We start from the raw sequence: 26,850 nt of genomic DNA on the forward strand, positions 1-26,850 counted from the left end.
GAGACCTTTACGATTCACACAGAGTGGCCAAAAGGCATGGGAAGTGGTGTCCCATTAGAAAATGTGCCGTGTGTGACTCCTGAGCGTTGCGGCTAGGTGCGGCGTAGCGGAACAGTCTGTCACCAGTGTCGTGAATATGGCAACACGCGGGATTTAACCGACTTTGAACGTAGGATGATTATCGGAGTACGGCGCATGGGTCATAGCATTGCGGAGATCACACGCGAATTCGGGTTTCGGAAGTCAACAGTGTCGAGGGTGGATCTTCAATATCGCAGAGAGAAAGTTACCACCCGCGTAAGCCGCCGCACAGGAAGACCGCAGGTGTTTAACGAACGGACATCATGTAATATCCGTAGAACCATACTGGGCCCTCGACGGGCTTCTGTGAGTCAGATCACCGTCCACTTGAATGTTGGGAGTCAGGAACCCATTTCTTCCAGGACTGTAAGGATGCTACTGCGCCGCATAGGCTTCACCAGCCCACGACCAACTGGTGTCCTTCGATACAGAGCTCAACGACGTGTATGAGACCGCAAAAATCGTCAATGGACCATGGAAGAGTGGTGGTGTGTGGTATGGTGCGATGAATCCCGGTTCCAGTTGTATCAAGCTGATGTGCGCGTGGGGATGTGGCGTATGCCCCATGAAGCTATGGATCCTGCATGTCAACAAGGTTATGTCGGTGCGGGAGATGGGTCAGTTCTGGTCTGGGCGGCGTTCTCATGATCGCAATTAGGCCCCATTTTCCGGCTGCAGGGAGCGCTGACAGGTGCAAGTTATATGGACATTCTTTCAGACCATTTGCATCCCTTTCTGACCCTAGAGTGCCCTGATGGAAATGCCATTTTTCAACAGAGCAATACGCCATGTCACCACTCTTTGGTGACACGCTGGTGGTTGGATGAACACTCCAGTGAAGCCACGATCATGGATAGGCAATCCAGATCCCCCTTCCAATCGAATATTTATGAAATGCTGTCGATAGTGGTGTACGCCCCATAAAGCCCGCACCAGCTGCACAAGACCAGTTGTGGGTAGCAGTGCAAGATGCGTGGGTCCGGGTCCCTTCAGAACGATTTCAACACCTTGTAGAATGGTTGCCTCGCTGTTTTGCTGCCGTTTTGAAGGCTCGCAGAGGAGCAACTCGTTATTAACACCACATTCAGTGCCTTCCCATGACTTTTGGACACTCTGTATTTCAAAAACATTTCTATCATTCACAACGATAGAAATGACAGTGGTCCAAAACACCTACTAAACTAGGTATAAAGAGCCGGGTCCGTTTCTGAATGGTCAGAGTAGTAGCCTTCAGTTCTGAAGGTATCAAGTTAGATTCCCAGCCAGGCCGAGGATTTTAATTGCTTATGGTTAATTCCTCTGGTTCGAGGATTTGGTATTTGTGTTCATCTTAATACACATCCCATCTTCATACACCCTAACAGGCATTTGTGAATATACTGTATCCCTGCACATGGGTTTGATGTCGTGATGGGCATCCCGCCAACAAACGTGCCGACTAAAAGAAACTGGGACAAAGAACACAAAGAAGAATACAGGTATTTAACAATTGACTGTCATTTCCTTATAATACAAAATACTTACGTAAAATTGTTCAATGGATACTGCAATATCCTTGGCTGGTATCTGGCGTAAACAATCAACAATTTGTTGGGTGGAATCTTTGGGGCAGTTGAAAATGTCAGCTTCCTTAAGGACCTTCCCTGCAGGATCCCCACCTGTCATTGTTGTAATTGGTGATGCACTCATGGCAATGCAACGATGAAATAGACCTTAAAAAGAAAAAAAATACATATTGAGATCATTACACATTGTACATTATATATTTCCACGTACACAGAAAATATTTATGTATGCATTATTACTTCCACCCACGGTTTTCAAGATGAATTTCCTTACTGATGTTTTCAATTAAGAGCTAGTGGTTTAACTCCTCACTAATACCTGGAAAGCTTTAAAAACCATCTACAGTATTGCAGACGGTGGGGTTAGAACCCACCGTTTCCAGAATTCAAGCTCAGAACTACGTGACGTGAAAACCGCAGCCATCTCGCTCTGTTACAATGACCCACACACTTTCTAAATTTGTATATATGTGAGTTTTCATCTTCAAGATACCCGGCTCCATGGCTAAATGCTTAGCATGCTGGTCTTCAGACCAGAGGGTTCCTGGTTCGATTCCCGACCAGGTCGTAGATCTTAACCATAAATGGTTAATTCTCATGGTTCGGGGGCTGGGTATCTGTGCTGTCCCCAACATCCCTGCAACTCACATATCACACATAACACTATAACAAACCAAACCCCACGACACTTAACGCTCTTGGAAGGGCCTTGGCCTGTCCAGCGACCGCTGCTCCGCCCGAAGGCCTGCAGATTACGAGGGGTCGTATGGTCAGCACGGCTCATCCTCTGGGCCGTTATTCTGGGTTTTCGAGACCGGGGCCGCCATCGCACCGTCAGATAGCTCCTCAATTATCATCACATAGCTGAGTGGACCTCGAACCACCCCCGAGGTGGAGAGAAAAATTCCTGACATGGCCGGGAATCGAACCCGGGGCCCCCGGACGAGAGGTAGGCACACTACCCCTACACCACGGGGCCGGCACATATAACATTATCCCCCACCAGAATAACACGCAGTTACCTACAAATGGCAGATGCCTCCCACCCTCATCGGTGGATCAACATTAAAAAGGCTCCATCCGACTAGAAATAGCCACACGAAATTAATTATTACTTAACCTTCAAGATATCTTACTGTACCTGTCCCAAGCCTGGACAGAATGCTAAGGATAAAATATTGCTTCACATATATATAATCGGATGGAAATCTTATGGATGAAGAACTTCGGAAAATCATTCCCGGGCGGCGGAGTCCCATCTTCCCTACTTTCATGCAGCACAACGGCTTCGCTCGAGGGCATACGGGTAGTGGTGTTGTTCATTAAAATAAAGTGGGCATTTAACATAAATATCTTCAAAGCAGGGCATTATAGTAAGAGGAATACGCTAATCTAATAAATGGTACGAATGGATTTTCAAAGAACAATTTTAATCACTGAGAGAATCATGTATGAAAATATTACATGCATGGGAATTGCCATATAATTGCTTGCGTAGCAATTTTAAAATATAGTACACTGAAATTCATCGTATGGGTAATGCCGTTAAATGTCTTTATCAGTTCGTTGATCACTCCTGAATCTCATTCTGGCATTCCCAAACCAAATCATTAAACGCTGAATGTATACACTTTCACCATAAATTGACAGGGACCTGTCCCTTTTACCTTAATATTGATATCACGTGTATATCCACTATATTATACTTACGATAACAACATAAATCGTATGGACATGATGGCATTTTCGTGAGAAAAGAAAATATTTTACATTGATACCATGTTATTGACGAAGTTTGACACGCACATTCCCTTTCTACTACCTAATTATCTAGCCATGAAAATCACATCGTTGCTTGTCGCTAATAAGGACTACATTATCACATAAAATATCATCACACTAATATACGCGTTCCTCCCGGGTAATAACTTATTCTAATATTTACAAGGTGGACACACGACGTTGGTTAGCCTGTAATTACACAAAAATCAACATACATTTACACAATACATAAATAATAAGACATAATGTGGTGGAACATTATCCCTGTAAATACACAATCACACACTTAAATGCTCTTCAGAAAACCTGTGACCACTTTTAGGTCTCCTGGTGTCGATTCAAGGACGTCGATACAAGTCGGGTTTCGAGCCACGGCTTCTTGACTTCGAGGTGCTGTCTGAAATTCCCTACTACGATTTTATTTACATACCCTAATTGGGGGAGGACACCACCTATCGGCAAATGAAACACACAGCCTTGCGATGGTAAAACAAATTACACTAATTAACAAATTTAAATATTTTTTGCATCTGGTTTGTAAATGGGTGGATTTACCTAATTTTGGGGTGCTGAATACATTGGTAAAATCAGTTTTCTCTATGACGTCACATTTCCTAGATATACAGCAGAATATAAATGGTAATAGCAGAAATTGACACAATTAAGTAAAAAAAAGTTTATTCAGAAAGTTTGAAATCAATACTATTTTGTATGTATATATTGGCACGATGCCAATAAAATGTCCAAATTAGTTCAAAAGATATTTTCATCTTTAATCGTCTTTGGTTCTTGAAAAATGCGACGACAGAGCTCTTCTTTTATTTGCCGTTTCATCACTCTCCTTAAGAAGACCCCAGGAGTTGTCACCCATCAGCGAAGGGTTCCAATGGCCTTGGTAACGGTGTTCCATGGTAAGAATGTCTTGGTAAAAGCGTTCACCATGCTCATCGCTTACGGCTCCCAAATTTTCCGGGAAGAAATAAAATTTTATGCGACATTCTACACCCCATGTTCTCATAGTTGTCCAACAGATCATTCACAATGGTAACATACTTCTTGTATTTTGTTACCCAAAAATCCCTTCACAATTGTTTTAAAAGAAGACCAAGCAGCTAATTGGATATCTGTGAGTTTGGTATCAAAGGTTGGATCTTTCAGCAATTTTCTTATTTATGGTCCAACAAATATACCGTCTTTCAGCTTTGCCTCAATTAATTTGGGAAACTTTACTTTTAAATGATTGAAGGCCTTGTCTTCTTTATCCAGAGCTTTTACAAAGTTCTTGATAAGGCCCAACTTGATGTGAAGGGGATGCAAAATTATTTTATATGGCTAAACCAATGGGGTATTGTTCACATTTACGTTTCCAGGAACGTATGACTTCCTTTTAGGCCATTGCTTCACTGTATAGTGGTTTTCGGTGTCACGGCTGTCCCAAAGGCACAAGAAGCATCAGTATTTCGTGAATCCCGCCTAGAAACCTGTAAGGAGTGCAACAACTTTTAAATCACAGCAAAGGTGTCATTAATGATCCATATATTTGATTGCATCTAGCAGCAAAGCCATGGTTGAATAAGTTTCTTTCATGTCTACTGTGTAAACCAAACGTGCCGATGGATATGCATTGCCATTATGCAGTAGTACTACTTTCAAGCTGGATTTACTGGAGTCAATAAATAATCGCCACTCCTGTGGTGACTGTGTTGTACACCCAGCTGCATCATCAGACCATTGGCATCTCTACATACACACATTGAACTCTGCACATCGAAATATTGAGCGTAGGAAGCACCTCGTGATCTGAAACAGGAAATGTTTCTCCCTGGAGCTAGAAGGTTCCGTTGTTGCAGTCTTGACCCCAAGAGTTCAGCTTGCTGCTTCGAAAGTTTTAGATCGCGAACCAAATTGTTCAGTTCCCCTTGATTAAAGAGCTGAGGCGAAGTGTCATGATATTGAGGGCAGTACTCTTCTATATGTTCAATACTGTCGGATTCACTTGACATGGTGTCTGGTTCCGTGGCTTTCAAGTTACAGACAGGAACAGGCAACCCCTCATCATGGGGTACAGGCAAATGCACTGAAGATACATTTGGATACTTTATGTCTAGTTTTGCTTGAATGTCCCGAAATATTTGTAAGACAGAAGTAACTGTCTGAATAATGGTTTTTAGGCTCACACCACACCATCGGAACAGCGAACGACATGGGTCAGCGTTTTCCTTTCAACCACTCGGTTAAGGTTGTAGTACAGGTTATGCAGGCAATATGAGGTGCAAAATTTTTATCTTGATCACCAACAGGACAATCAAAGTAGAATTTATATGCCTTCTTAACCAAATCAGTGATTGGTTTTCTTTCGGCTTTTGGAGTGAACTTCCCACACACATAACAAAAGTTGTCGGGGTGGTTTAGGCAGCAACGAGATTTACTTGTTGGCATTTTTCTTAGTGTAAGTTTTAAACACAAAAATTTTGCACTATCTTTGACAGGAAACACTCACTGAGGATCTCTTTCACACCACTGGATTACCACACCAACCATTTACTGACGATTTTTCGATCTTCTAGCTCTCCTCTGCAAATCAAACTCAAACAATTATACATCAAAACAGAAGAACAGCAAAGAGCGAAGTACTGAATACGAAAAATAAAAACCTTTAAAAATGGTACGTGCTAGAATATTTTGAAAGGTATATTCGGATTCTACACACCAAAATACATACTAGTTATGTATCACATCCCAGATGCAAAATGGCTGTTGACGTGTTATTAGCGAGTGAATATTTCAGTTCAATGTGAAATGCGCAACACTCTATGCAGGTTACATTGTGCAGGCTACCGACAGATATCTAACGGGACAAACAACTGAGGGTCTAGAATTCACTTTCTCCTACCCTCCATTCTATGGCCATAAACCCAGCTGGGCAGCCACAACACTTTCATACGGAACAAACAAGTAATTCTTAATTCAATTATCGTATGCTTTCCGGGCATATACCCTCACGGACACTCTTCACATATAATCATTTTATCACAATATCTCGGCCAGTTTCAATGCTGGCTTATCACATTATTATTATTATTATTATTATTATTATTATTATTATTATTATTATTATTATTATTATTATTATTATTATTATTATTATTATTATTGTACCGGGCGGTACACCTCCACGCCGCTTATTTAAAATTTGCGCCAGTTGAAACTCCTCTGCTGGAGGAAGTCTGAACTTTATCTACGGTATTAATTTTCTACTTTCTCAGAAGATGTCACTACCTGGAAATTTTGGAGTTTTTGAACTGTGTCATTTTCGACGTAATTTTGTTTTGCTTGTAGTAAGAAGTGTGAACTTTCTCTTCTAGAGGACACTACTGAAGATCAACAATAGTGCACCCTAGTGCGGAGTGAAAGAACTGATTTTTTTTTTGGAGAAAATTTAATTTCAAAAGTTTGTTCTTTGCTAAATTTCCTTCAGTCATTGTTTAAGTTGGCAATATTAACCCTTTCTTTCCCCTTGTTTTGAATTTAGCCAATCCCGAATTTCTTAAATTAATTTTCCACCAATGATGTGTTTCTTCTTCATCTTGTGTAGGGGTTTTCTTTAACCACCAATAAAAGATTGTGGGCGGGTGTTTTCCTTCCTAAAACGCCTCGAACTTTCCGCGAGAGTATATAAACTGCTGATTTTAGGGTCTCTGCGCCACTTCTGTTCCATCTTTTCGTGTGTAAAGTACATAGCAGGGGGCGGGAAGCGCCTCTTTCTTCGGCGGCAGTCAACAACCAGGTAATGGCCGATTAATTACTTCTTTTCTTGCTTGCTCAGCAGTTTAACTCTCGGGGCGGGTCCGAAGTTTTTCCATTATGTAACCTTCCTAAAAATGTAAAGAAACTTGTATCTATTCTATCTTTTAAACTACATATTGGGATAGAGAGTGCTTAACCCTCTCGAGCTCCCACTCATATTGTTTTGAGGTGAACTTATTTTCTCAACCTATTCTTCCTTAACATTATGTAAATTTGTTTCTTTCTAAAGTCACCTCTTTCGTATGGGATTAGCCCTTGCATTTGTGGCCTAGAGCCAGATTAGGTTTTAAAAGCAAATGTATTAGGAGTGCAGTTCGCCTCCTCTCAACTTGGTATTTTAGAGGTCATGTAATTATCCTTTTATCGCTTAATAGACCTCAGTAGGTTGGGTATTTTACCCCTGTGCTTACGTCCTTAGAGGACAGCTTGAAAGTAGAGTTAGGTGTGGCCTTGTGATAGGCTTAAAACTTTGAGAGCGGATCGCTCTTTTGCAATTTGTTTCTGCGTGCCTCTAGGAGGTATTACTGTGTAATTCGGAGCAAGTACTCCTGGGCATGATTGGGGTTTTCTGCCCCTTTGCTAAACCTTATGTACATGTAAATTCGGGCTAACTGCTCGAGAATTGGAAGTTCGGGGCCCGAAGCCCAAAACCTGTAAATACTATTGTTGCTCTTTGTTGCCTTGCTACTCTGTACCTGCCATTCTTGTTATTTCTGAGTTTGAAAAGATAATATAACCTTGTTAAATTTTAAATTAATTTTACTTTCGTAGCTTGAGACCTGTTCACCACCCCGCACCTTCTTTCACCTCTAACTACCACAAAAACACGGTAACAATTATTATTATTATTATTATTATTATTATTATTATTATTATTATTATTATTATTATTATAATTATTCCTGTCCTGCACGTTTTCACCTATCTCGTTTGCCCTCAATTTCACACACGTGTACATCATATCCACACTATTCAAACACATTGAGATGATCCTACCGACATGGACTTAACATGTAACATCTTCTTACACTTACATCTGACATCTTACATATAGCATCTTCTTACACTCGTGTATCTGCCTAGGTCATTGATTCGCACCTCGATTCAATCGCTTCCTTTCTCCACTCATCAGCATCCTTAAACTAAAGGAGGAGTAACTGTAGTCATGCATTAAATTTGTGAAGCATCGGAACAATCTGTATTCGAAAGATTGAAAAGATCCATATCAGCTGATTGAAATTGGAAGGGATTATGAAGTCCGCTGAAGTATCTAAGTCCACCCCCTATACTAATGCTTCACTGAAAAACGTAACAAACTATGGGGCCTTATACACTACTTCATGCAAATTCCAGGAAATAACTTTGTGATTATCCATTTAACCGCTTAGAAGACAAGAAGAATAAACTAATAAAATACTTTGCTCCCTCGAAACTCGTATACTGCGTTACCTACACGTTATATATATTTACAAAATCAAAATGCATGCTGCTTCATTTTAACTGTAAAGTTAACTGTACACCTTAATGCGACATGGACTGATTTTCATGCTAAGATATCACTGGAATGTACTTATTATTTTGGTCTGTAACCTGCTATCATCTGGCGGCACCATACGGATTTAGTTATCCATAGCTGCCGTCTTGCTAGTCTTGACTTCATGACGTCCTGAAACTGCTACCTCCAGCCACTGAACTTTCCCCGTTGTCTTCACAGAGGAATTCCGCTGGCACACAGGCGCGATCTCAATGTTGTAAATCCTGGGTTCGAGGAGCATTCACGTACATGCGAACAGACTGAGAAGTCGGGTTACCTGAAGCAATGTTTAGGTGACATTACAATAATACGACACAGGTAGATCCACTCATAGGCTCGAGATGGACTACCACAAGTAGTGATTACTGTCTGTGAAGACCGCTACTCGATTCCCGTACGTTATAGAGAGAAATAGTCACTGATTTGTTTATTCCTAATTAACCGTCACTATTCATTGATGGTACACTTTCCTGGTTAATTTGACAACGTTTATTTTATTATGCTTATTGCCTCTGATAACTGCACATGCGTTAATTATGGTACAATAACCACTGGTTCTCTATACTCACTAACTCACTACGTCATGACGATTGCCGATGGTGCGACCCGCTCTAAAATGAAACATATTCATTTAGCCTGAAATAATATTACTTGTCTGCATTCCCTTCCTGAATCCTGAGGTTAGTATTTTCACACATCCACACACCACGACTGTAACTTCAAACAAAGAAACTGTGGCTGCACTAGGAAAAAGACTGCGTATCCGACTAAGATAGAGTAAGCCTCTTGCTGGAACTTAACCGAGTATACTGAGAGTCGATGAGCCTCGTTGGGTTCCTTTTTTGGATGACTAGGGTAGTCTGCTATGGAGAGGGAAACTCCTCCCACACTGAAATAATCGCTCTGCTAACAATTGTCTCTCAGAGTCGAATGGGTATTCAAATGGTAGATCTTGATATCCTCTATTTACTGATCTATTTTCGTTTAAATCTCATCACAGGTTTACTTGTAGTTTCTAAGAGGGAGGGGCTATGGGGAGTACCCTTTCTGCGTTCAGGTAAGTACCAGAAACATCTCGCCTCCATCACTGCATGGCTATCTTAAGTGTATCATTAAGAATGCGCTCGATAAGTAATTCATCTTCGTACATTATAAAATATTACAAAATATGCCGAGTTTATTGATTCCTTACTTGTAAGTTTCTTGTACTTGTGACGAACTTTCCTTATCATTATTACTTAGACCGAGAAATTTGTGAGTTGGTATCCAAGAATAGGCAGGGAAATCGGTGGTGTTATCCCGTTCTCATGTTATAACACTGTAAATTTAACCACACCTACTGAGACACTCAGCAGATGAACATAGCTTCCTCTCTCGTGCTCTCTTCGACGATAGAGAGAGCAATACCTAGGCCATGCTGTACTTAGAGTTTCTTCCTCTCTGTGCGCGCAACGAGAGCTCCTGCACCTAAACATGCGCGGCGTCGTATGTATCTCGGACCGGGCATAAGGTGCTGTTACAAATAAATATTTCACATAATGATGCGAAAAACGGCACATATGCTTTTGGGCTTCATGAAATGTCCATTAGCGTGGTATTTAACGGTTTGATTACATACATACATACATACATACATACATACATACATACATACATACATCTTCACTGTAGACTCTTATGCCATTCAGCGTTTCAGGAGTAATTGATGTGGAAATTCACGTACAGGTTATAAGGGAAAATAAAATGAATGATATGCAACCTTGAGGAGAGTCCTTCGTTGCTTAAAGACTCTTGTGACACAAAGCTTATCTCTATACGGAAGTTTTGATGAGAATGTGGTCTTATGCCGAGTCGCTAGTGTAGCTAGGCACTGCAAAGTGCGTAACTCAATTCTGGGGAAGAAGCTGCAGTAGGGGCATAGAAAGTCACTTTTGACTTACTGTAACTACATTCCGTTTTTATTCTCTTGTGAAAGAACACACGGTCCAAGCAGAAAAACATCCAGGATTAATTTTATATCTTTCACCAAATGTTTTCCTCATTGCATCCAACGTTCTGCAGATGATACAGGTCAGCATACTTAAAGACAAGTATTATTGCTTAATGCTTAATTGGACTCTTGATCAGACACGTTAACAGATGTCTGAAGTACTGAAATGAGGTACATTGAAGACGATGAGATAAGAACAGTATGGTTGAGTATTTCGTTGGCTTCACTGAAATAAGGCAGGAGAACGCGGACAGATTGGCTGGATTCATTATAGGCAAGCAGAACGGACAAATAAAATTATGTCGAACCTAGTGCTACCATAACGCTGCTGTGATAGCAAGACACAAAGGAGGCTTAGTCGCAGAATTAACGAAGAAGATAACCTAATACTCTTTGTAAATTACGAGCATTAACTCAATCGATTTGATGGGTGTACAATGAAACAGAATTATATTTAGTGATAGTCAACGTTTTCCATAACAATCGATTTATTAAATCATATTCCTTACTCGTTCAACATCGCGATGGGATGAACCGAATATGTCCATAGTATGATTTAATAGTCAGAGCAGAAACTAGCTAGAGTGGAAGGATAGAGTTTGCAAAATTATTCAGATACACGATAATGTACCTTTGGCTGTTCAGGTCCTAATGAATGATGAGAACCAGGACAGTGGAGTAAGGAGTAATATAAAATTGTGCATTTATAGGTTTCTGGTATTTTGGAACGGAGTTCTCACATCAATTGACCAAGTTCAGAAGAGATTTCAACATTCTTCAATGAACTATCCCGATATATTTCTAAGACCCTAACCATAAATGCTGTCATGAATTATTTGGTGAAGGATCACTTGCTCGATCATCTTCACATAGAAATAGACGAAAGATTCAATCTATTGCTAGATACCGCTCCCAAATTCGGGTTAATTCTTGACGTCCTCACACCGTCTCACACTATACTGGCAATAGCGTCTTCAATAACCAATGCACGAAATTACGTAGCAATTTACAACTGCGATACTAATGCTTCACGGGCCGATGACATAGATGTTAGGCCCCTTTAAATAACAAGCATCATCATCATCATCATCACTAATGCTTCATTCCTTAATGAAGACGTTTTGGATTGCATCATGTTGAATTTCACATCCACTGAGAAATCTTCAAAACAAAAAGGGCTGATGTATTATATTCTGCAGTATGGAGATAAGGGTGTGTTCCTCAGCTTGCGTATTAGAGCTCATTACTAGCTGTGAGAGATCATTGTCCAAACTAATTCTTTCCTACTTAAGGGCACCTACAGGCCAAGGCAGACTGAGTGGACTTATCATATTAAGTGTGGGAATATGCCGACTACCAACTTTGAGGTCAACAAATATTATGCGGCAAAGAAGGCAAGGAAAATATCGTGATTTGTTAGTATATGAAGGAAGAAATATGTCGTGAAAAACAAGGTTACTTTCGGTTTATTTTTATTATTATTAGAACATTCCTTAAAATGTTGTAGGTCTTAACAAAGTAAATGTTTAACAAAATAGAAAATTGGAACGAAGTTCACTTTTGGGGGGATGGAGACTTCCGCACTTTCCTTAGGCTCTGTTATTGAAATTGTACTTGTTTTTGATAGTTAGGATAGTAAAAATATTGTTTGGACATGGATAATGTTGGTGTCAACCAACATGTACGTTCCGAGACACTTCTGAAGCTGATGATGAAATGTAAGCTTTCTGATACTGCAGTCAGTCTTGTATAGTTCTTTTGTAAGTAGGACGTTTAAGAAAATGTGGTTCTTCCAAGAAAGAGGATACTATTTTCATTTACGAGAACGGATTTCAATAAAATATCTGCCTTCGTTGTTCGCCGCCAGTTTTCCCTAGCTTTTATTGGCATTCATTACCGTGAGTCTTATGCACTCTGTGAAATCAATCATCAGTTAGTACCAAAAACAAACAGAAGAAAAATTACCACTAAAAACACGTCTGATCCGATCAGCAAAGAAGGTCTCACTTATTTTTGTAGCACATCAAGCGAGTTTGCCACGCGGTTCGTGCCGCGCAGTTGTTAACTTGCATTCGGAAGATGATGGGTGCCAACCCCTTCGCAGCCCTAAAGATGGTTTCCTGGTTTCCCATAGGTGTCGTGATAGTTCCTCTCAATGAAATATCCACTCACACGTTGCCCCGGAAGTTCCACTCTGCAAAATATCAGCTCAGTGAAATATCCGCTCACACGTTGTCCCGGAAGTTCCACTCTGCAAAATATCAGCTCAGTGAAATATCCGCTCACACGTTGTCCCGGAAGTTCCACCCTGCAAAATATCAGCTCAGTGAAATATCCGCTCACACGTTGTCCCAGAAGTTCCACTTTGCAAAATATCAGCTCAGTGAAATATCCGCTCATACTTTGTCCCGGAAGTTCCACTCTGAAAAATACCAGCTCAGTGAAATATTCGCTCACACGTTGTCCCGGAAGTTCCACTCTGCAAAATACCAGCTCAGTGAAATATCCGCTCACACGTTGTCCCGAAAGATCCACTCTGCAAAATATCAGCTCAGTGAAATATTCGCTTACATGTTGTCCCGCGTACACTCCCGTTGTTTAGCTCAGTTTGAATACTCCCTTATTAATTTTATGGGGTTCCTGAACCGGTCGATTGACTGGATAATGGGCTGTGGATTTTAATTTATTATTTCATTATTCTGATTCCCATCACACATTTAATAAGCTTTAGACTAGCTCAATAACTGAAATATCTTTCAAATGTTCAGGTGTGTTTAAAATCAGTTTATAAAAACTTCACTATTTTCTTGCTAGGAAGAGTTTTCTCAAAGTCAGTAACATTTTAGTTACAAAATACACAATATATTCAGACCAAAGATCAGGTCATAATTCATGGGACGGGACTACGTTTTCATCGAATTTATTCAATTTTTCGTAAGAATACGATCGCTCTGAGACCCCACTTTAATATTGCGTGAATCCTCGTTCGTCTTTACTGCGTTCTCGATTCTTTCATCCAAACTTCGGTACACGGTTTTCCTTCTGTTTCCATCGATGTTTAACTGCGATCTCATGCACGCGAAGGCTGATTTTCCCGCTTCTTTCTTCAAGAGAAGCACCACGTCTCTGATTCCGGTATTCGGTCGACCTAGTACGTTGTTTAGGCGATGATGTCATCCTTCAAGAGCATTCGTGGTTCGGTGCCTTCTCTTGTAGCATGTACAAGTTTTGAGATTGATATCTTCGTTTTCCAGCCATCTCTCGAGAAAATAACCAAAAATCTCCGTTAGTTTTGCGTTGACGGGAGCCTGCGATTGGATCTCTAACCAACCGTCTCTAACGTCTTCAGGGTTGAGAAAAGTCAACGCTGGGCACATATGAATATGATGACGAATTTCCTCGTCTTCTCGGTATTCTCTTGTTAAGTCAAGCTCTTGCACATTCCGCCATAGGCAATTATTCACATGGATGTAGCAGCCATTCACTTCCTTGAGAGATGAAATTGCCGCAACTTCAAAATCTACATTAACTATCCTGGGCTTCCATCCTGACACAGATTCTAAGATGTACCGAAAGAGTATTTTATAAGTATGTTTCTTTTTGTTCGGCAACAAAGCAAACACGATCGCATGTTTGTTCGTGTCTCCGTTGCTGCTCCCAAAATCAGCGTGAATAGTCTAGATTTGACAGAACTGTTTGCTTGAACTTCTAAACGTTCCGTCCATGAGAAAGTTGTCATAAATCTATAAGGACACTTTTCCCTTTTCACGCGCAGAATAGTAATTCATTCGCTTGATAGATCGTCTTTTAAAAGTACAGTTCTCCCTTTGTCATATGTAACAATTCTTCATCAAACACGATTTCCTCCTGTGTCTTCGGCTGCTTCTGGTTGCCTTGTGCTGTACTCGTATGCTGGTATGGGATCTTCCAGGCAGCAGACTTGCTTGGCATTTCGGTCAAGAATTCGTATCGCTTATTATGAAGATCTCCCATCTTTTCCGATTAAAAGTTTGGTATGGGAGCGTCTTCTTCTAGAGCACTTCTCTTTGCCTGTAATCAAATTAAGCACGTTTTACACGTGTTAAATTGTGCATATTTGTGAGTGGTAAAGATGCTCAATGATTCAGACAAATAAACAAGATACCACCTCAATTTCATATATATTGTGATAATTCATTCCACAACATAAAGACATGCTGGATATGTAGGTTATTAGCTCATCTGAAGTAAAATCTTCTCTAATTTGAGGCGCACTTCATCCGAGGCTCCACATGAATATTCACTGATACTTATCACTTGGAGAGCCTCCGTGGCTCAGACGGCAGCGCGTCGGCCTCTCACCGCTGGATACCGTGGTTCAAATCCCGGTCGCTCCAAGTGAGATTTGTGCTGGATAAAGCGGAGGTGGGACAGGTTTTTCTCCGGGTGATCCGGTTTTCCCTGTCATCTTTCATTCCAGCAACATTCTCCATTCTCATTTCATAGCATCTATCACTCATTAATAAATCACTTTGGGAGTGGGGACCCCATCGTACTAATAGCCTATATCTGCTTCATTCATTCAATCCCTGACCCGGTCAATGACTGGGAAACAGGTTGTAGGTTTTCATTTTTCACTTATCACTTGGCTGTTCCTACTTTTCAGCATCCCGTAACACTTCTTTGGGCGCTCTCTAAGACATCGCCAAGTGATAAGGTCGTTTGTTGTACTCCTGTACTGCCGGTAGCCTTCATAGTTCACGCGCATCTTACCCTTGGTAATATTAAGAAACTCCATAGTGCACTACACAAAATTAATTACGGAAATGAAACGAAACAAGTAGCTGATGGCGAAGTGGTGGATTTGAGTGTTGCTCCCAGAGCGATAAGTCATACGGAGATGCGTTGCAGACTTAGAATATGTGAAAACCCGCCAAGCAACATTCCATTTCAGGAGAAATTTCACTGAGCAGACTCTTCATACAACCTTCCCGTATACACATTAGGCCACGGTCGTTTTTTTCTAGTTCTAGCCCTGTCCTATCGCGTCGACGTCATACGACCTGTCTGAGTACGTGCGACGTAAAATGAATAGAAAAAATACAAACAAATCGTAACACCTGGCGGGGAGCACTGTGCCGGGCTATCTGTGGACTGCTCGCAACTTACAGTGATTACAATACAATTAGAAAACAAGCAAGCTTGAAGTTCAATATAACTGTTTATAATGTGATCACAGCCAAGAAACCTACACTTTTTATGTAGAATCCGAAACACTGGGATAAATTATGACATTTCAGTACGACAAAATTGTTCTTCAAATAAAATTGGTAGTAACAATTTAAACAATATGCAGATATGAGAAATAAGTACCTACATAGACAGAATTAAATTTACAATTCAAATTTTTGCGAAATAAAAACGACAGCCTGACCCTTACTCGTCGATATTATGGCAGACATTCTCCAATCCTAGTCCCAACGTACCTTTAAATTCAATGAACTGAACTGTACTACATACAGAATGCCGAAAAGCATCCACAAACACGGGGTGAACAGCGACGGGTCGTGCAACGGAAAGTTTGCGTTCGGAAGAGAGGGATTTGAACCTCCATCGTCGACAGCCTAAAGATGGTTTTCTGCGGTTCGTTGGTGCGACGTTAAACCATTAGCAAGGAAGTATCTGCAATTCAAGGTCATCACCTCAATATTCCTAACATCAAGAAGATCAGCGCCACACTATAGGTTTCCTCTCAATAGAAACAAACAGTCACAATTAAGGTGTTTTTACCGTACTTGTTATCTACTTATATCTAGGATAGTTGACCTCGTAGTTAGGTCCTCTTAGGCATCATCATCATTATTATCATCAGTTCATCCATTCCTCAAGAATGTTATGTAGCCTGAAGTTTAAACTAATTTCTAAATGTAAAATATATGAACGTAAGGAAGGTGACTAGGTGTGGTATAAAGTATTTGAAAATGTTTTAACATTTTAATGGTCTACTTAGTTGTTAAAATGTGATTATGTGCTCATTCTTGATGCATCTTTTCCTTTCTCAGTGCTGTTAATTATTTAATAAGAAATACAAATGACAAGGTCATATATCTCATATTCATTATTAACTCAACGACATGGTAATTTTCCTTTCTCAAGTAAGTCATTCATAATATTAGCCACCTATGAAACTTATTACTGAAGTTGAAGTGCACATTTAACTTTCTTACCTTGTGACATGGGTGACATCATATGAAGAATTACACTTGTGGATCCGGCACTGTAGCCAAATATGGTCACATTATCAGGATTTCCTCCAAAAGACGCAATGTTTTCCTTGACCCAGCGAAGTGCTTGTACTTGATCTTTCAAACCATAGTTACCTCGAAGAACAGAATCTTGGGCACTGAGAAAGCCTGAAGAAATGCTTCAAATATATTAGTGGAAACAAATATCACAAGAAACCGTATATTTATACTGTACTTTACATTTGAAAGTATACGTATATGGATGAGTGGGTACATTCAGTTATTTCAATGAAAGGTTGCATTTTTCAAGTCCTTCCTTCTTAGAGGACCATGACTTTTCGCTATTGCAAATGTATTTTAAGACTGAAGGAAGTAAAATTCAAATTATGTCACTATCCTGCCTAATGATATATTTTATAAAACTTCCGTAAATGTTTGCAATGGTATAGGGGCCTATAATATTTCAGTCAGAATCTGAAGATGAAATCATGATTGGAGGACGACTGAAATAGTCTTATCAAAAGCATTCAGTCCCAAAAAATCATAAAAATATAGTTAGTGGGATGTAAAAACAGTAAATTATTCAAAAGCATCCAGAAAACTACTCCACTGGCGATCAGACAGTCCCTGACACACGCTATCAATCACCACTGATCAGCATTTAAGGCAGTCGCCCAGGTGGCAGATTCTCCATCTGTTGTTTTCCTAACCTTTTCTTAAATGATTTCAAAGAAATTGGAAATGTATTAAACACCTCCTTTGGTAAGTTATTCCAATCCGTAACTCCCCTTCCTATAAACGAATATTTGGCCCAGTTTGTCCTCTTGAATTCCAACTTCATCTTCATATTGTGATCTTTCCTAATTTTAAATACACCACACAAATGTATACGTCTACTAATGTCACTCCACGCCATCTCTCCACCGACAGCTCGGAACATGCCATTTAGTCGAGCAGCTCGCCTCCTTTCTCCCAAGTCTTTCCAACCAAACTTCGCAACATTTTTGTAACGCTATTCTTTTGTCGGATATCACCCAGAACAAATCGAGCTGCTTTTCTTTGGATTTTTCCAGTTCTTGAATCAAGTAATCGGGATGAGAGTCCCATACACTGGAACCATTTGGGGTGTTACCAGAGACTTATACGCCCTCTCCTTTATATCCTTGCTATAACACGTACTAATACTACTGCTATTTGCTTTACGTCCCACTAACTACTTTTTCGGTCTTCGGAGACGCCGAGGTGCCGGAATTTAGTTCCGCAGGAGTTCTTTTACGTGCCAGTAAATCTACCGACACGAGGCTGACGTATTTGAGCACCTTCAAATACCACCGGACTGAGCCAGGATCGAACCTGCCAAGTTGGGGTCAGAAGGCCAGCGCCTCAACCGTCTGAGCCACTCAGCCCGGCGCTATAACACGTAAACACCCCCATAACCATATGAAGAGGTCTGTACCCATTATTTACAATCCCATTTATGTCATTACCCCAATGAAGATATTTACTTATATTAACACCTAGGTACTTGCAGTGATCCCCATTAGGAAATTTCACCCCATCAACGCAGCATTAAAACTGAGAGAACATTTCCTATTTATGAAACTCACAACCTGACTCTTAACCACGTTTATCCATCTCACATCATTATCGAGGTCATTTTGCGGTTGCTCACAATCATGTAACTTATGTATTACTCTAAAAAGAATAACATCATCCGCAAAAAGCTTTATCTATGATTCCACTTCTTTGTACATATCATTTATATATATATAAGAAAATATGAAGGTTCAATAATACTGCCTTGAAGAATTCCATCTTATTTATTATACGGTCAGATAAAGCTTCGCCTACTCTAATTTTCTGAGATCTATTTTCTAGAAACATAGCAGCCCATTCAGTCACTATTTTGTCTAGTCAAATTGCACTAATTTTTGCCAGTAGTCTCCCATGATCCACCCTATCAAATGCCTTCGACAAGTCAATCGCGATACGTCCATTTGACCTTCTGAATCGAAGATATCTCCTATATCTTTCTGGAATCCTGCAAGTTGAGCTTCAATGGAATAACCTTTCCTGAAACCGAACTGCCTTTTATCGAACCAGTTATTAATTTCACAAACATGTCTAATATATTCAGAAAAAATGCCTTCCCAAAGCTTACATGCAATGTATATCAAACTGACTGGCCTGTAATTTTCAGCTTTATGTCTATCACCCTTTCCTTTATGCACAGGGGACAATATAGCAACTCACCATTCATTTGGTATAGCTCTTTCATACTCGTTGGCTGAACGGTCAGCGTACTGGCCTTCGGTTCAGAGGGTCCCGGGTTCGATTCGCGGCCATGGCGGGGATTTTAACCTTAATTGGTTATTTCCACTGGCACGGGGGCTGGGTGTATGTGTTGTCTTCATCATCACTTCATCCTCATCACGACGCGCAGGTTGCTTACGGGCGTCAAATAGAAAGACCTGCACCTGGCGAGCCGAACCCGTCCTGCGATATCCCGGCATGAAAAGCCATAGGACATTTCATTTCATTTTCATACAAACAATAATGAAATGAGTACTTCAAATATGGTACTATACCCCAACCCATCGTCTTAAGTATATCCCCAGAAATCTTATCAATTCCAGCCGCTTTTCTAGTTTTTTCTTTTTGTATCTTATTGTAAATGTCATCTTTATCATACGCAAATTTTAATAATTCTTTCGCAATAGTCACTTCCGTGGTCTGGACATTATCCTTGCAACCAACAATCTTTACATACTGCTGACTGAATACTTCTGCCTTTCGAAGATCCTCACATGCACACTCCCCTTGTTCATTAATGACTCATGGAAAGTTCTTCTTGGAACCTGTTTCTGCCTCAAAGTACCTATACATACCCTTCCATCTTTCACTAAAATTTGTATGACTGCCAATTATGCTTGCCATCATGTTATCCTTAGCTGCCTTCTTTGCTAGATTCAATTTCCTAGTAAATTTCTTAAATTTCTCCTTACTTCCACAGCCATTTCTAACTCTATTTCTTTCTAATCTACACCTCCTTCTTAGACTCTTTATTTCCATATTAAAATAAGGTGGATCTCTACCATTCGTTACCAAGTTTAAAGGTACAAACCTGTTTTCACATTCCTCAACAATTACTTTAAGCTCATCCCAGAGTCTGTTTACAATTTTATTTACCGTTTTCCAACGTTCATAGTACTTTTTAAAAACTCCCTCAGGCCTGCTTTATCAGCCGTTTGATACTGCCTAACGGTCCTACTTTTAAGAGCTTCCTCTCTATCACATTTATTTTTAACTACGACATAAACAGCTTCGTGATCACTAATACCATCTATTACTTCGGTTTCTCTATAGAGCTCATCTTGTTTTACCAGTACCACGTCCTTCTAGTTGGTTCCATCACTTTCTGAATCAGCTGTCCTTCCCATATTAACTTATTTGCCATTGGTTGGGCATGATTCCTGTTGTTCGCATTACCTACCCAACTGAAATTTGCCAAATTGAGATCTCCCGCTACATTCATATTCCTTTCCATATCATTTCCAACACAGCTGATTATCTTATCAAATTATTCTGAATCAGTTTCAGCGTTACCATTTCTTGGTCGGTAAACTCCAAATACATCAAGATGCCTATTATATTTAGAAATTAGCCTTACACCTAGAATTTCATGTTTGTCGTCTTTAACGTTTTCGTAGCTTACAAATTCTTCTTTCATCAGAATTAATACTCCCCCTCCTACCATTCCTACCGCATCTCTACGATATACACTTCAGTTCTGTGAGAAAATTTCTGCGTCCATTAGATATATCATTCCTCAGGACTGTTAGTGCCGATATTAGTCTTGTAGTTAATTTTGTGTTGTGGACGACAGACGATGGTGTTTCAGGCATACAGCGGTAGTGACCAGGCAACTATTCATAAGATTTTACATAAGAATTGGTGCCGCAGTGAAGTTTTCACCCACATTAACTGAAGTGCAAGATAGGATACATCGTGGAAGGGGCGTGTGAACCTTGAACGGAACGGGCTCTAAAGAGACGTTTTAACAGGATCGATCAATCAATCAATCAATCAATCAATCAATCAATCAATCAATCAATCAATCAATCAATCAATCAATCAATCAATCAATCAATCAATCAATCAATCAATCAATCAATCAATCAATCAATCAATCAATCAATCAATCAATCAATCAATCAATCAATCAATCAATCAATCAATCAATCAATCAATCAATCAATCAATCAATCAATCAATCAATCAATCCCAACTAATCTTCATTTAGTGCCTTCACCCAGTCGGCAGATTCCCTACCAGTCGTTTACCTAGTTTATCTTTAGATGATTTCAAAGAACCTTGATCAACCTTCTGCCAGGGCAATGAACCGGAGCTAAAATGTTAATTCGCTCAATGGCACCATCAAATATTGGTCCAAAACCTTAAGGTTGGTCAAAATCCATCTCCTGTAAAGTTAACTTTAGTTTGCGATACGACATCCAGGAGAGAGGGATATTTTCTACCATTTTGTCTCAAATGGACAAACGGTGGACGCAGACCACTACGCGCCCTGTATTTGTAGAATGACGTACGGCTTGCAGTCTGAGATAAACAACCGACTTGCTTCACAGACGATAATCCTACACCCGGACGGCAAATGGCTTTAAGGGCGAATCTGGAGGTGGAGAGTACTCGAGCAGCCACCGTACATTTAGCTCCTAATTAAGTTTTGATCCCCAATCTGAAACGTCCACTGAGTGGGCGACCCTTCTGTAGACGCGAAGATGCCTAGTCAGTGAGCTCAGAGACTGTAAGACTTACGAGGATTGATACAGCTGACGGTGTCCGTGCCTTCCTTGTCTTTGGCAGCAAGGAATTGACTGTCTCATTGATAACTTGAGGTTCATTAATGTGTTTACGTGTGTTCGAGGGCAGACTACAGAATTCCCACCTACATAACGCTATCATTATTTTTAAATGTGTTCAACACCATTACTATTCAGGTGAAAGAATAAAGAAGTAAGCACCAATAAGTTAGACTGGTGTCTTTTAGTTCTCTCGGTGTAACTCCGAGCAAAATACCAGACGTAAAATACATTAATCCATAGCTTGTAATATGTGTGTCCCTACATGGATTGACAAACTGGCGGGCTCGATCTCAGCTCACTGCGGTGGTATTTAGAGGTGCTCAAAACAGCCAGACTCGTGTCAATAATTTACTGGCACGGAAAAGATTCTAGTGGAGCAAAATTCCAGCTCCTCGGTGTCTCAAAAACCGCAGATATAGTTAACTGGATGTATTATTATTATTATTATTATTATTATTATTATTATTATTATTATTATTATTATTATTATTATTATTATTATTATTATGAAATCCTGGGAATATAGCGCAGTTGACCAAAAAAACATTGCAGTCATAACATAGCAAGTGAACCTCGTATTTGATATTAAAATTCCGGGTTTGGTAAATTGAGTCCCATTTGATTGTTTCAAGGTAAACTGAGTCCCTCCTCAATATTATTGATGGGTAAATTGCGCTCCGCCTCAATTCAAGTGACAAGTGAATTTAGTTCCGCCTCGTAGTTCGATAATATAACTCGATCCGTTTATGTAACGTTGACAACAATTTCCGTCCGCTTTGCGCAGGCTTGGGTCTACGCAACCATTTTTTTGCTAGGGGCTTTACGTCGCACCGACACAGATAGGTCTTACGGCGACGATACGCAACCATTTAGCAGGTTGGCGGTGTTAAACATTTTGTCTTGATAGGGTGGATAGTCCCCCAAAGTTTTCACAGAACAGAATCGTTTGTATGAACAACTTGGAATAATTTTGTCATACACGTTAAAATGTAAAAGGAACAGTTTATCACAAAGTCAAATCTTAGAATGCCCTGATTATTCAACTTTATCACCTCTTCCCTCAAATTCTTTTCCATTATAGTGTTTTTACTTCTTCCTATACTGCGTAAGGGGCTGCCTGGCCGAGGCGGTAAAGGCGTGCTCGGTTCGCCCGGAAGGACGTGGGTTCGAATCCCCGTCAGGAAGTCGTGAAATTTAAGAAACGAGATTTCCACTTCCGGAGGTGCATATGGCCCTGAGGTTCACTCAGCCTACACCACAAATGAGTACCAGGTTAATTCCTGGGGGCAAAGGCAGCCGGGCGTAGAGCTAACCACTCTACCCCATCACGTGCCGAGGTTAACAATGGTGGAAGCCTTTACCTTCCACTCCTCCAAGGGCCTTCATGGCCTGTACGGAGGTGACTTTGCTTTACTTTGCTTCCTATACTGCGTAACTGAACATATACACCTGCCTGAATGTCGGTCAAAACGTCAACGAATGTTGTATGTTTGAGTACGAAGTGTAAAAGAAGCCGTTCAATTTGGCATTAAAGATTCACAGCTATTTTTTGTTCGGTATGTGGTAGCTGTGGAGTCATCCCCAATAGCAGGGGGAAATATTGAATTTCCTGCAATGTCTGTCTCCAGACTGTAGTCAGTGAACTGTTGTATTTTTGTCTCTCCTGGTTGTACAGCCATCAGATCTTAGACAAAGCATTCATGCAGTCATCTACGTCATCTGAGGTTAAATAAGGAGATCCAAAGAAATGCTTTAAAAATGTACCTTTTTCTAAGTTCGATTTGTATTCTTTTTATAGAACAAGGGCTGTATTTTGCACCACAATTTTTTTCCTAATTGGAAACGACACCCTTTTAATATTATTGCGGCCGTCCGAATAGCTGCTTCATAGTCTATAAAAATCACTTTAAGAGAAAATGTTAACCAAAGGTATAGCACAATGGGTTGCAATATGACGCGAAATTTTTACATAGATTTCAGTTTTATTTGGTAGCAGAAATAAATTAAGTGGCACGTTAACATCATTTACTAGTGCACTGAATAGCAAACAATGTGTAGGACTATTAAGACCTGGGGCAGCTTTTAAATGTCCTATCTACGTAAGCTGCATGCCTTTCGCAAAGGACGGTTAAGTTAATTGTATTTGAAAAAAAGAAGCAATTAGGCCCTACACTATACAGGTTTCACGATCATTTAACATTAGGAAAGGCTCACCGCTGTTAGTGACTATGTCCATTTCATGGAGTACGGCATGTGTTTCTGTGGCACTTTTGGGGAGATTGGGTTGAAAGTGAGCGTGTGCATTACGTATATGCCCTTTGATGAAGGCCGTATCTGCCAGCGTTATAGGTTCTATAAGTCTGGCCTATCATGGTTGTCAATCCGGAAGATTTCTACTACAGAATTACAGTAAATTTCCTAATTTTATACCTTTCATGAAACGGCAATATGCTGCAGGCTAACCGTCAATTTAAGAAAAACTGGTATTTTGTCATTTTCAGGCTTGTGGGTAATGTTGACATGTTCAGTAAGAATGCCATATCCCTTCAAGAAATATTTTATTTTGACGAAAAACGAAATGTCATATCCCTAGTGATGTTTCTATCCACTGATAAAATGTTATAACCCAACTGAGGGTTACGGCACATTGCCGTTTAATGGACGATATAACACTTACATGAGTTCAAAGAGCAGGCCCACAGCTGAATTCCATCCATTAACGTTTTATGGAAGCGAAATTTGTAATCATCAACAATAAAAATTGGTTTATTTTTCTCATTGATCATCACTTCCATACTGGCCCTTTCACTATATGTGCACTGCACTGCACTGCACTAAACGTTAAGCCTGCTGATTTACACTAACAGGTGTTCTATGCTACGTAATGGCGTAAATACCCTGACGTCGCAGTGCTGAGAGAGAAGACCGGTAAAGCCAACAGTAGTTGATTCAATTTACCGCATGGGTTAAAATCTGTGGGACTCGATTTACTGCTCAGAGAATAGTTAATAACTAGTTATGGACTCAATTTACCTAACACCTCAAATTCAATTGCCTTCTTATCACATTACTGCTAGTAAAAGTATTATCTGATCAGAATTAGATTAGCTGAGTAACACCGTGAGCTATATGTTACATACTACAGTACCGACTATAAGTATCTTGACATTCATATTTTTGACCATAGATAGCGTAAATGATACCCATGATGCAAAAGAAATAGAAGACCGTTTCATTACTTTACCTCCTTGCGTCTGAGTAGAGAGTTCAGTATTATTTATGTTTCGAACCTAGAAGTAAAGTGGGACCTTTATGTGGAGACCGTAAGTATCTTGACTAGTGAGATTTTACTTATAACAATGATTTACTTACATGTGATTTCCAATTGCTTCCTTCACCCAAACATATATTACAATAGGGAAAAAGAAAGAGTATTCATTAGATCATAGGCAAGCAGAGATCGCGGCTCTGAAGAGATGCAATAGCCAAGCACAAGTTGCAAAAGACTTTGGCTTTTCTAGACACATTTTAAATGTATGGTACAGAGTCTACAACAACCGCGGACCGGGCAAGTTGGCCGTGCGGTTAGGAGTGCGCAGCTGTGAGCTTGCATCCGGGAGATAGTGGGTTAGAACCCCACTGTCGGCAACCCTGAAGATGGTTTTCCGCGGTTTCCCATTTTTACACTAGGCAAATTCTGGGGCTGTACCTTAAATAAGGCCACGGCCGCTTCCTTCCCATTCCTAGGCCTTTATTATCCTATCGTCACCATAAGACCTATCTGTGTCGGTGTGACGTAAAACAAATAGTAAAAAAAGAAAACCGCGGAAGACTTTTAAATCAATAAGCCTACATCTGGTCGCCCTAGAATTGTTACCCTGCTGTTGAGAAACTCATACGAAGGTAATGCGTTGTTAATTTTCGTACGACGGCAGTAGCTGTACGGAATAATTTAAAAGAGAATTGTAAGGTCAAACTTGGCTTAACTACTATCAAACGGTACCTCATACACCAAGGTTTAATGGGTCGACGACCAAGCAAGAGGCCCTTGATTTCAGCAAAGAACAGGAATTACCGACTTGCCTATTCTAAGAATTATGATGTCTGGACGAAGAAGGATGTGGAGCGATGAGTGTAAATTCAGTATGTCCAACTCGGATGGAAATTTCTTTCTCAGACCTCCAGTTAACACACGGAATGATGTACGGTACCAATAACCCACAGTACAACATAGTGGTCATATAAATGCTTGGGGCTGCTTTCCTAGAACTGGATTTAGTCCACTGGTAAAAACTGAAGTCATCTGGATCAATATGTATATGGCAGGATCATTGAACAACATATAATACCGTATGTTAAACAAACCATGCCTCGTGGGTAGTTGTATTAGCATGACAATTATCCTAAACATATCTCCAAGTTTGTCAAACATGTCTCAGCAAGAAAAGTGTCAGGGTTATTGACTGTCCAAGTCAAAGCTCTGACGTAAACCTTGTTGAACATCTATGGGAGGAACTCAAAAGGCATGTTAAAAGCAAAACATACACAAACAAGGGGACATGCTTCGAAGCTTTAAATTGAAAACGGTCCAATTCCTGTCTCATACCTTGAGAAATTGGTGGACTCAATGCTAATTCGATGGGCAGCAGTTGTACAAGCAAAATGGCCACCTGATTTAATTCTAGATGATACAAAGTACTTATATGAACTTCTGGAATGGTTTTTCTGCTGAGTTTTCTGGGCCAAAATATTTATGGCCTCCATGCATGTAATTGTGTTTTACGTTTGTTTCGATGTGATGGTTTGGTTGTGTGTAGAAATGGTCAAATTATTTGTGTTGTACAAATGCATGCATTATGTTAATACCCAACGAGACCACAGCAATTTAATCGTTTGTCAAAATACTTATGGCCGGTTCTGTAGTTAGAGATCATTATATTGACGGTCACGTCAACATTTAAGGGGAAGGAAATATGAAAGTTTA

At 40.1% G+C, this 26,850-nt stretch overlaps 1 protein-coding gene across 1 annotated transcript in view; it reads right to left on the minus strand.

Moving 5' to 3' along the window:
- Positions 1 to 26,850, minus strand: part of LOC136863569 (esterase E4) — a 296,437-nt gene that overhangs the window by 192,590 nt on the left and 76,997 nt on the right. The window contains exons 4-5 of the mRNA XM_067139949.2: positions 16,966 to 17,151; positions 1,606 to 1,793 (exon numbers count right to left, since the gene is read on the minus strand). Coding sequence (XP_066996050.2) covers positions 1,606 to 1,793; positions 16,966 to 17,151 — 374 coding nt within the window. The remainder of the gene's footprint in view (positions 1 to 1,605; positions 1,794 to 16,965; positions 17,152 to 26,850) is intronic.

The sequence above is a fragment of the Anabrus simplex genome, chromosome 2 (assembly GCF_040414725.1).
Source record: "Anabrus simplex isolate iqAnaSimp1 chromosome 2, ASM4041472v1, whole genome shotgun sequence".
Classification (NCBI taxonomy): domain Eukaryota; kingdom Metazoa; phylum Arthropoda; class Insecta; order Orthoptera; family Tettigoniidae; genus Anabrus; species Anabrus simplex.